The following is an 11,793-nucleotide window of genomic DNA, read 5'->3' on the forward strand; positions in this document are numbered from 1 at the left end:
ATGGATGTTATCTTTCAGATGAAAGGTGAGAAGGAACTTGTTGAGAAGATACTTCAAACTGAAATCAAAATATTCAACGCACTTCGTGATGGGAGTGCCCTTATGCAGCACATGGAAGATTTCTATTACATCACACTGTTAGAGGTATGCTATTAGTGCCCACTTAAGAAAATGCTGATAAGTGAAGTACTCAGAAAATAACGCATAGCTCCATACGGACTTAGAATTGTGGAATATTAATCTCTCACAGGATAGTAACGTTGAAAAAGCGCCAACCCTTTTTGGGTGGAGCCATATGTCGGTTTTAAATCAGTTCCATATTAGCTTATTGGAATCAATTTTTGTTGGCAATTTTTTCAGAGTGTGAAATTATATTACAAGAATGTTGAAGATCCGGACGTTATCGAAAATGCTGCTACTCAATCAGTGAGAGAGGCCTGAGACCATGAGAGCATGTAATGGCTCACTTCAGCTATATAGTATTCACTCTGTATACCATTTACACGAGACAAGAATCAACTGGGTCGCATTATTATATTCTCACTGGACCACGAAGGAAAGGAATATTGTGTACCAAAATGTAATTATGTTTTAGTGACCTGTGGTTCAGTCCTGTAAAGTTAAACATAGACATGAAAGGGGACAAGAAAGCTTGGAAGATATCAAAAAATTTGAAATTGTATAGATGTCAATGATCTCTTTTGGTATTTACTTTTTTCTCAGGGTTCAGAACTGCTCCTTGAACTAAGTTATGGATCTGGAATTTGAATATGGTACTTTTCAGTGCATGCTCAGGGAAACAATGCAGAGAATGTTCTTTGTGGCTTACAGGGATCGCAACCACCTCGGCTCTCGACCGGCTTAGTTTCAGCATGACCTGCATCTGTGGACTTTACTAAAGAGCAGTTGCGGGAGAAGTAAGTTATCTCAATCCTTAAGCTTTCTCGATTGTTTTGGAACTTTTACAACTATTATTCAATTCTTAGTTGCATGTACTAAGTTTATACATCATCTAGAGTAACCTAGAACTGAGATTGGTAAAAACCAATTCATCAATCATTTAATTTTATGGATGCAGTGAAGTATATACAACTTCCTTTAGTGTCATGAGACACAAAAAAGTAATGGCTTACTATATCATGAAGCTTCTTGAGTCTACTTAGATAGCAATCCCTGTGGGAAAGTAATTTGATATGACAAAGCTGTTATTTACACCCAATGAATTTTGTTTTGAATACAGGCAGGTTTCTGGTAGCAGATGACGGTGCCTTCTTGTTCTTCCCGCTGCTACTGCCAAGGATACGCAGACTCTGTCTCAGTAAGTCAACCTCTCTTTCCTTCCCAATTCGTTGTTTCTCCATCAAAGCTATTCTCCCCTTGAGTGTCTCAATGGTTTCTCCCCTGACTTTAACTTCCTTCCTGAGTTCTTGAACTGTCTTTGCAACTTCTTCTTGGGGTTTCTGTCTCAGTGCCTCTCCTACAAAAAGAAACAAAACTCATTTACTTTTCTCAAAAACCAAAACCAAAGTCAAAAGATTGAGATTAGTTGTTGAAAGTTTTACCATATGTTGTGTGGATGAGATCATCAAGCTCATTCTTGATAGCGAAATAGAGCTGTTTCCACCTCTCCACGGCTTCTTCCCTCACGGCTCTCTCTAGACACATCTGTTCCACGACCCATTCCCACTCGTATGGTTTCGCTTTTGCTTCTTCTTTCTCTTCCATCTTCTGCCTCAGCCTCTTCACTTCCTCTCTCAGTCTCTTCCTCTCTTTCCTCCATTCTTTCTCTGCCGTCTTCAGAGCCACAATCACTCTCTCTTTCTCATCAAGCTCTGTTCTTGCTGGTGTCCATATCTGTTCATTCGATTTCACCTTGATGCGTCTCCTAGAACTGTGTCTCTCCTGCTTGCTTGTAGCACCACCCATGTATTCTGAAATCTAAAATATTTCAAAGCTCTTCCTCTCTCTATCTCTCAGGAATTGTTGTTGTTTTCTAATGTCTTTTGGTATGTCTATTTATCTGCAGAGAGGACTCATTTTTTCATTCAATGAAGCGAAATGATTATTTAGTTGGTGAAGAAAGCTCAACATTGCGGCATTGCAGACAGGTTATTTATATAATGGTGGCCAAAAGCATCTTCACTTATCCTAACACACTACAGTAAAAATTTCGAATGTCTTATAACAAAAACTAATAACACTTAAGAAGACTTCATGGTAATTATTCTTCTTTGTCCTCAGTTGATTCTTTTTTTCATGTGGAAACTGAGATAAAAAGACAAAACAAGTTATGGGCAGTCCTCAGGACACAGTACTGAATAGGAAACAAGAGAAAAAAGGAAATGAAGTGGTGTTACAGAATATGAAAAGCATTGTTTCTTCAATCTCCAATTAATGGTGTGGGCTTTGATTGTTTGTCACATGCCATCATAAACATGGACCCATACCTATTTACTTCATTTTTTGTTCTTTCCAATATTTATTACCCTCTACACTTAGTTTCTAGGGATAGGTTGCTCTTAATTTCTGGTTTAATTACTTTATTTTTGGTTTAATTTCTCTCAATATTTGATCTACTTATACAAGTTTTTTTAGTGGATGAGTGGGTGAATATGTTCTGTAAGACAATGGGTAGGTATATTTTGAAGCTCGAATTTGGTTTGCTTTCTTTCCTCTTGGAATCCGTTAGAATTAGAATTCATGAGTAGGGGTTAGCTTTGGATCCTTACAGTATACATTTGTGATTAAGTATGAAATAAATGAGTATATATCATCTCTGGAGGTAAAATGGTCAACGAACAATAGAGTGATAGAAGACAAAGAAACAAGAAGAAGAGACATATGTCTAATCAGTAATCACAATTGACAGCGTAGAGTTTGGATAGCTATAATAAAGTGAAGAAGGATAGACTCCTATATCTATGAGTTCATTGCCCTCTTCACGTGAACTTCCCTGTTAATTTGGGTTTATTGTCTCAATCCTTTTCATAACTTAAGTGTCGTACTTTCTCAATGAATCATCAAGTTTCCGTTATTGGCTTTTGTCTTTGTACAATCTCTTTACAACACTGCCAACTAAGATCAGCCCAGAAGGCTAATCAAGGTCGGATTCTGACCGCAACCTTCCAAACCTGCACTATGATTCTGACCTAATTTGTATTCCACCAAGCAATCAAAGCAACAATATATACATACACACATAGTGCAAACTTACACGCATATTTTGTATGTTTTGGTAACATTTTGAGACTGTCGACTGGTATTTTAATACAATCAAAAGGACACATGCACCCAACCCAACCACATAAATCATTCATATACATTATTATGCCCTCAATTCACTTATCTTTCACCTTAAACTCATCATGGACCACTGGTTCATACCCACCGAAGACGGGAGTGCTGGCCGGATTATTGGCACACGTTTCACTACTGAGATTGCTTCGTTCCACCGAGCAGCATGATTTGCCACCTTCTGAAGAAGTAATTCATTCAAAAGACAGACAAAACATGAATCAGATGGTGTAAACGTTTTCCTAATTGTGTTCTTAAATACTCAAAAAGTCAAGCAAGAACATGAATTTTCAGTAGCAAATGACATATATGATCCACCAGTTATTTTCAACCATAAGCAGGACTCAGACCGATTAAATTACGAATTCAGGTTTCACCACTACTTTTATCCTTCTCAGTGTTCTCACAGAAGCATAATATTTAATACCAAACAAGAAAATGTTACAAAGACGAATCATAAAGCAGATAACCGCTGAAAGCCTGAAAGGCAAAGTCAGAACTAGTCGAAAGACCTTTCAACTATCATTTGCCTATCACAAAAGAACATTTAAACTAAAATGTAAATATATATGATGTTCAATCATAAAAGCGGATAAAACCACAGAGAAGAAGCACAAAAAGATGGAGATCACTCAGGTGTCTTTCTATCGCCTATCTCTCACCGACACCATCTACAGTTTTGCTTCTCCATACTAATAATAATAGACAACTTACAAAAACACTTTATTCATCAACATTGAGTAAATGTGAGTATGGCTATTCGTGAATACTATGACCCTGGGTCGCTAGGTGCATCTAAGCAACTTAGCAAAGAGAAAACTGGCAATAACCTACAACACACAACTAGTCCCAGGACAAACAGTTTAACTCAACCAATAACCACACAAAAAGGAGATTCTGATCTTCTAATTTTCCACAACAAATCAACAATAAGACTAACAAAACAGTAAAAATTGAACTATGCAATCTCATCTCACTCCAAAAGACTAAACGATGACCACATGAGCCCAACAATTGACATCAAATAGACTGAACTAGTTACCTTATCATCCAATAGAACCTTAAGCTGCAGGGTACGGCTCTTCTTCTTCATATTATACAACCTACGCCCTAACATAACAAAACCCACAAATGCTGCGGCCATGGAGAAAGACCAAATAGGATTAACTTTAAAAACACAGTACTTCAACACTTCTATTGGAATTTTCCACCACACAAACCCCTTCTCTTCTCCTCCTCCACCACCAGATTTAACAGATGGATCATCAATAGAAACAGAGTTCCCTTCTCCTTCCACCGGATCATTTCCACTAACTAGATCACCTGACAGTAAAGATTCATCCTTTCCCTCACCAGAGCTCATCAAATCCATGTCTTGAACTATACTTTGACTATATTCAACAATACCCACTTCGCTTCTCTCCAAACCAAACTCATCATCAACTAACCTCTGATCCTCAAGCCGATCACTACTCGAGTCAGACCATAACTCACTAAAATGCTTCGGACCATAAGGAGCATCGTAGGATGGTTCAATCCAGCCAGGACTACCCGATTGAACAGACCCTTCTTCATCTTCCCCTTCCACACGAGGAGACACACCACTCTTGTTCTCAAGAGAGAAGTAATCAAACCTAATCATACCTTGAGTGGCAACTTCAATCTCCTCCAAGCTCTTCGAATTATCATCCTCAGTGGTAGATCTCAAACTCTGTAGCACCTCCCAGTCTTGAATCTCTCCTTCCATGTCAAAGTTAGGGTTTTTTCTTTTCTTTTTGGGATCCAATTGAAGAAACCAAAAAGGAGAAAGCTTCGTGTGGGGAGCAAAAACAGAACCGCTACGTTACTGTACAGAAACATCTTGGTCGTGGTGATGACGTGGCGTGGTATAATTGGATAAAGGATGAAGTCAAAAGAGTGGTTTCGTTGACGTGTGGGTTTATGATAACTTTGGATATAGAGCGTATGTTGTTGTTACGGTGGGGTGCGGTGTGGAGGATATGTAACCGCTTTTTTTGGCTTATGAGATATGCTCAACTTGAAAATGGAGGGAGAGGAAGCAAACACGTCAAACTGTTGCATATTGTGAACTGTGAGGAGACATCATTGATTGATTTTTACATACTAAACCAAATCCAAAAAGATGATTAGATGAATATGTTTTTACCATTTCACTTTTTTAATTTTCTCTTTTAAACCAATTAACCAAAGTGATGGATTCATTTTTGAAATAAGAGTACACTTCACAATTTTACAATAAGTTTGGATTTTCTATTTTATATTTAAGATATAGTTTTGAGAGGTAAAATTTAGTATTTTTAAAGTTTTGAGTTTAATTTTGAAGTATGATGAGGTGAATGAAGAGTATTTATAATGTATTTTTTAATAAGTTAGAGGATTTTGTGAGAGTTACAGTAGAAACAAATCTCCGGGAGAAAGTTAAGTATATCATCTAAATCTTAGAATTTCTGAACTATTAAGAAGAATTTTGATTATTTGGTAACAAATCACGACGAGAATTGATTATTTCTGTTTGTTTGCAGAGAAATCATACCAGACAAAAAGATAGAGGTACCCATAATCGAATTTCTTTTGGAGGAGATATGGGAAGATCCGATCAAGAATTATGGGTTATTTTACACATAAATTTTGACCCGATCCAAAAATAGCTTAGATAATTTGACATGTAATTAACTTTAATGAACTTTTATTTTTGCTTATAAAATGTACTTCAAAAATATTAATATAAAAACCCTACAAAAAAATTCCAATGTTAATATAGATATTAGTAAAATCTTTTCTCAATTTTTTTTTTCCTCTCTACCGTAAGTCTTTATTAGATTTTATTTTTGATTAAAAGCAATTCTAAAATTTAAGTGTACTATTTTTTAGGGATTCAAGAGAAGATGAATTCTATTATTATAAAGTAGGTTAATTTAACCTTGTATGATTTTATAAGAAAAAGAAAGTGATAGTATGCCACAATATAATTCTTTCCTACGTCCTTGTCATCTTCAGAGCCGTGCGGACATAAAATGTGGCCGGAGGCGGTAAAGAAGAAAAAGCTCCGATTCATTAAAATGTAATATGTCAAAAATAATATACACACTACTAATATAACAATGTTTTCAAAAAAAAGAAAAGAAAAATCAAACAACAAAGTATAATAATAATAAAAATAAAAATAAAAAAACCTACCAAACATTCACAATAAACTATTCTAACCAAATTCTCTTTTGATATATTAATCTTTCTTATGACATGAAATTTAAATAATGATCGATGAATGATGAATTATGAAGAAACGACTATTCTGCTTCATATGAGCAATTTATTTAACCAAGTTGTGAAGAGGGAATGTTTACCTTATAATGTTTAAATTAAAATATAGCCTTTAATTTTTTTCCAAAATTGTGAGGCCGTAGGCCAAAGTTTCTTTTATTGCCATTGAGGCACGACTTTGGTTATCTTCAAGGTATATTTTTTGGTAATGTGTATTATTGTCAATTTCTTTTTTAATTTATGATTTTATAACTCTAACATTATTAAATACTGTTGCTATTGTACTACCATATTACTAAATAGCCATACCATAATCAAGAAGAACAATACTTGGGTTCACCCCTAGGGGTGAACCTCTCCATTCACCTCCTTGAAAAATAAGGAAATAAAATCTATATATATTATTATAAAATTAAAAACTTAAACCGCTCTTTAATAAACCCAAACCGACATATATAAAATCTAAACCCTAACCATCTTATTTATGAACCTAAACCGATATATAATTTCGTTCTACTTATAAAATCTAAACCCTAACCATCTCATTTGTGAAGCCAAACCGACATATAATTTCGTTCTAATTGTGAAATCTAAACCCTAACATCTCATTTGTGAACCCAAACCGACATATAATTTTGTTCTACTTGTAAAATGTAAATCCTAAATATCTTATTTGTGAACCCAAACCGACATATAATTTCGTTCTAATTGTAAAATCTAAACCCTAACCACCTCATTTGTAAACCCAAACCGACATATAATTTCGTTTTAATTGTAAAATGTAAACTCTAACCACTTCATTTGTAAACCCAAACCGACATATAATTTTATTCTAATTTTAAAAATCTAAACCAAGCCAATATTTAACTTTCCTTAATTAAAAGTATACAGAATTTGTTTCCTTAATTTGGTTTGCTTTTTAATTTAATTTTAATTTATTTTTTAAATGAAATATTAGATGGAAGATTCTGATTGGTTGAAAGAAGAGAGGGTGAATAGAGAGGGTGAACCTAAGTATTTTTCAATCAAGAAACAGTACCGATAAAGATCATAGAGCAGTAGTTTAGTTGACATAGCAAAGTTTTGTAGACAATATAAAACTAAGTTTCACTTAAAACATTTTGTCTTGTAATTGGCTAGGCTATGTATTTTGAACTTGAAGATTCGTCATCATGTTCCACCTCTTAGCTTATATGATACCTCCCAACAAATTCAGAGCTGCATATTTTTTATACTGTTAACTACATGAGTATACAGTATAACTTTTTAATGATTTTTGAATTAAGCTAATAGTACCTATTTAACTTACATATCTTTATGATTTTTGAGTCCTTCAATCTTCCGATTGATATAGATCCTTGATGAGCCTTCAATATTTACAATACATAGTGTACCTAGCAGTGTTATAAATGTGTAACCTTATGGTTTGTATTAGATTTAACTATTAAAAATGTAATAAAGAATAAAGAATCATGTATTGATAATACTTTAAATTCAGAAATTTTCTAGAAACGGAAAACACTAAACACTGGCATTGTTTTAGTTTCAGAAACGTTTATTATGCATCCAAACACACCTATCATTGACATCCGCCATGTTCGCCATGTTTTACTCTGACATTGCTTATATCCACTAAATCTTCAAAACGAAAGAAACTTTTGCTAGTAATAGACTGGATTAGTTTCATTTTTGTCTTCTTCCAAACCTATATTTGGTAAGGAAGAGTAGTGTTTCTTTCTTTTAGGCTTGTACGGATGACTTTGAAATCACTCAAGGAATATCATTCACCATTTTTAATAATCTTGGTATTTCATATTCAAACTGAGTACAAACACCATTGTGGCTTCTATTGATTGAATAAATCTTGGTATTTCATATTCGTTTTTAATGAAATATTCAGCATCATTAATTTGTAGATGTACTTGATAGACCAAAAATTTCAACAATTCCATCATAGATAATGATGTTTAATGGATTAAAGTTACAGAATAATTGCATTCAAAGTTGGTAATAAAAATCAGGAAATATGTCAAATTAAATTGGTGAAAAAAAATTCATGAACTTGTTTGTGGTGAATTAAATGTCTAATTTTTATTGACTTTCCAAATAATTCACGAACTTTCGTAAAATAAGGTGTGACGTTAACGCAGTTTGCGAATAAAAAATATTAAATTGACTTTATAAATAAATCACAAATTTTTGTTTTACTATTTAAAAAAATTTGTTAGTTGATAATCAAACCGCTTAAATGTTGTGTCTGATAATTCAAATTCATATTTTATTTGAAAAAACTATTTAAAATAAATAAAATATGTGTAAACGTTTGCTTTTTGTTGAATGGAGAAAGTTGACATCTTTGTGTTAATCTTAATCTTAGTTTTAGTTGCAGAACATTATGTCACGGAAAAAACAGTTCATCTACATAAATTACTATTTCAAATTAATATTTGAGAATTTGTTAAAAATGCCCCTTTTGATATACTCCTTTTCAAAAATACCCTCTTTTCTGGCCATTTTTATTTATGCCCTCTTTTAATTTTTAATGACCATTTTACCCTTAGATGAAAATTATTTTATTCAATAAAAAGAAAAACAAAATTTTCCCGCCAAAAAATTTCCGACATATTTTCCCGCCAAAAAATTTTCAAAAAAATTTTCCCGCCAAAAATTTTTTTGTCAAAAAACTTTTGATAAAAAATTTCGAAAAAAAAAATTTTCCCGCCAAAATTTTTCCCGCCAAAAAAAATTTACAAGGTTTTTAAAAGGTTTTATAAGGTTTCTACCTTATAAAAGCCTTATAAACACCTTGTAAAGGCTTTTACAAGATTTTTTAAAGAGTTTTAAAAGGTTTTTTAAACAACTTGTAAACGCTTTTACAAGATTTTTAAAAGGTTTTTAAAAGGTTTTAAAAGGTTTTTAAAAGGTTTTTAAAAGGTTTTCAAATGGTTTTTAAAAGGATTTTTAAAAGGTTTTTAAACACCTTCTAAACCCTTTTACAATGTTTTTAAAAACCTTGTAAAAGTTTTTATAAAATTTTTAAAAGGTTTTTAAACACCTTTTAAATGCTTTTAAAAAGTTTTTAAAAGCGTTTACAAGGTGTTTAAAAACCTTTTAAAGCATTTACAAGCTTTTTAAAAGCATTTACAAGGTTTTTAAAAGCGTTTACAATGTGTTTAAAAACCTTTTAAAAACCTTGTAAACGCTTTTAAAAGTTTTTTAAAAGCATTTACAAGGTTTTTAAAAGGTATAAATTTCAATATTTTTGGCGGGAAAATTTTTCGATTTTGGCGGGAAAATTTTTTTTTTGGCGGGAAAAAATAATTTTTTAGGGAAAAATTTTCGATTTTGGCTGGAAAAAAAATTTTGGCGGGAAATTTTTTTGGCGGGAAAATATTTTCGATTTTGATGATTGTACATTCTTGCTGTCACTCAAAAAGGGTAATTTGGTCATTTTGTATATAAAGAAAGGTAGTTTTAAAAATGGTCAACATGAAGGGGTATTTTTAAAAAGAGATATGGAAAAATGGGCATTTTTGAGAATGCCCCTTTATATTTTTATTATTATTGAAAAGTAAAATTTAAGTAAGCAAAACAGTATTTACCAACAAGGATTTCTAGCTATAATCGACATAATTGCTATTTATTGTTGATTGAACCATAACTTTTTCTATAAAAATGTTTAGTACTATTAAATACATAATTTAACGAATATGTTTTAGATTTTATAATTTTTCATTTGTGATCAACTCAAAATTTTAGACTTGTTCGTAAACTAAAATGTTTACCCTTACAAAACATTAATGAAATGTAATCATACAGATAGTTAGCGAATGTATAATAAATATTTATAAATATCAATAAAAAGCCATTATTTTCGTTGCATCTAAATATTTGTGATAAAAATTATTATAGCATAATGTCTATAAAGTGGATAAATATGTCTTGTATGGCAAGCGATTTTAATTTGAATATTTTGGTAAGTACTATATACTTTGAATTTTCTTTATAACAATAATTTATGCAAAAAATAATTAGTTTTACATTTACTCCCCACATCCATGAATATAAATAATTTTTGAAGAACACAATACATTAGCAAATTTTTACATTTTTTGTACAATCTTATTTCATGATCAGTCAAGTAAGAATAAAATAGTTTTGGATTTGCCATTTGCCATTCTATAATTTTATCATTTTGTCACCCAAATCATTTTGATTTTTAATTTGCTCAATGGCTTTCCAGATTTGCCAGTTCTGGCCACTTAAAAAAACTATACATTTGTGATTGTTTTATAAAAAATAAATACTTAATTAGAAACACTAAACCCTTTAAAAAATTAGAACCAAAAAAACCTAAACATAATGTGTAAAATTTTCTTTTAAGGTATTTAAAATTGGCAAAATATTTAAACAAAAATGGCAAAATTAACAAGTAGAAGAAAGAGACAAGAAGAATATTGTCTAGCACATTTACGAAGCTTGGTGTGTTTTTATTGTCGTAGAGAGTTTGGTCGGAGAATTTGAAGTATTTATTGTTTAGCAAAAGTAATAAGACAGAGGGTTTAGTTAGTTATATTGGAGGTTTAGTGTATTTGTTTAGGCTGTAGCTTTAGAATATCGGTTAACCTGTTTGGTTAATTATAGTGAATCAAATCGAACCGAATCACTAATAAATGTAGTTATAACTTTTGCTGATTGGTTATTTCTTAATAACCGAGACCGATTGTTGCTTACTTGCTGATTTGGCAAACTTTTGTTTCGGAAAATCGGTTTGGTTTTTTCTCACAAGACTAATAGGGGGTTATTGGTTTAGGATTTAGAAAGAATTTGAATGATTTTAAAAGTTATGTAAAATATGTTGTTATTCAATCAAGACTTTTTAAAACTCTTTAAAAATTTGGTGTTATTGGTTGTGGATTTGTAAAAAGTTATCTAAAATCTTGATAAATCTAGTGTTATTGGATTAAGAGTCTTATAAAGTCATTAAAAGTTTTATGTTATTCAATTAAAACAAAAGAATCATGGATTGTTAATGAATTCAAATTTTGTGTTATTGGTTTAGGATTTTATAACATTTCCTTCATAACAAAAGTCATGAAAACTCTTTCATCAAATAGAAAGATTTTGAAAGATTTTATGAAATATTTTACAAGATTAGGAAACACAAATCAGCAAGATTTAAAATAACTTCCTAAACAATCTCTTATAGAATCCTTC

The 11,793-nt window shown here is 31.8% G+C and overlaps 2 protein-coding genes and 1 long non-coding RNA gene across 4 annotated transcripts; 1 reads left to right on the forward strand and 2 right to left on the reverse strand.

Moving 5' to 3' along the window:
- Nucleotides 15-2,330, forward strand: LOC104732363. Of its 2 annotated transcripts, XR_758780.1 has the most exons (5): nt 15-144; nt 361-917; nt 1,241-1,318; nt 2,027-2,108; nt 2,242-2,330. It is a non-coding gene; the product is annotated as an uncharacterized LOC104732363 (long non-coding RNA). The 2 variants fall into 2 exon arrangements; XR_758779.1 differs by lacking the exon at nt 2,242-2,330 and having other exon boundaries at nt 2,027-2,236.
- LOC104732362 lies at nt 1,175-2,033 on the reverse strand. The gene is made up of 2 exons (XM_010451895.2): nt 1,563-2,033; nt 1,175-1,477 (listed from the first exon to the last, which is right to left on the reverse strand). Exons 1-2 carry the CDS (start codon nt 1,924-1,926, stop codon nt 1,206-1,208), a joined length of 636 nt encoding a protein of 211 aa, XP_010450197.1. The 5' UTR covers nt 1,927-2,033; the 3' UTR covers nt 1,175-1,205.
- Nucleotides 3,170-5,119, reverse strand: LOC104732364. Its single transcript, XM_010451896.2, has 2 exons — nt 4,337-5,119; nt 3,170-3,475 (listed from the first exon to the last, which is right to left on the reverse strand). Exons 1-2 carry the CDS (start codon nt 5,039-5,041, stop codon nt 3,350-3,352), a joined length of 831 nt encoding a protein of 276 aa, XP_010450198.1. The 5' UTR covers nt 5,042-5,119; the 3' UTR covers nt 3,170-3,349.

Source organism: Camelina sativa, chromosome 12, assembly GCF_000633955.1.
Source record: "Camelina sativa cultivar DH55 chromosome 12, Cs, whole genome shotgun sequence".
In the NCBI taxonomy this organism is placed as follows: Eukaryota; Viridiplantae; Streptophyta; class Magnoliopsida; order Brassicales; family Brassicaceae; genus Camelina; species Camelina sativa.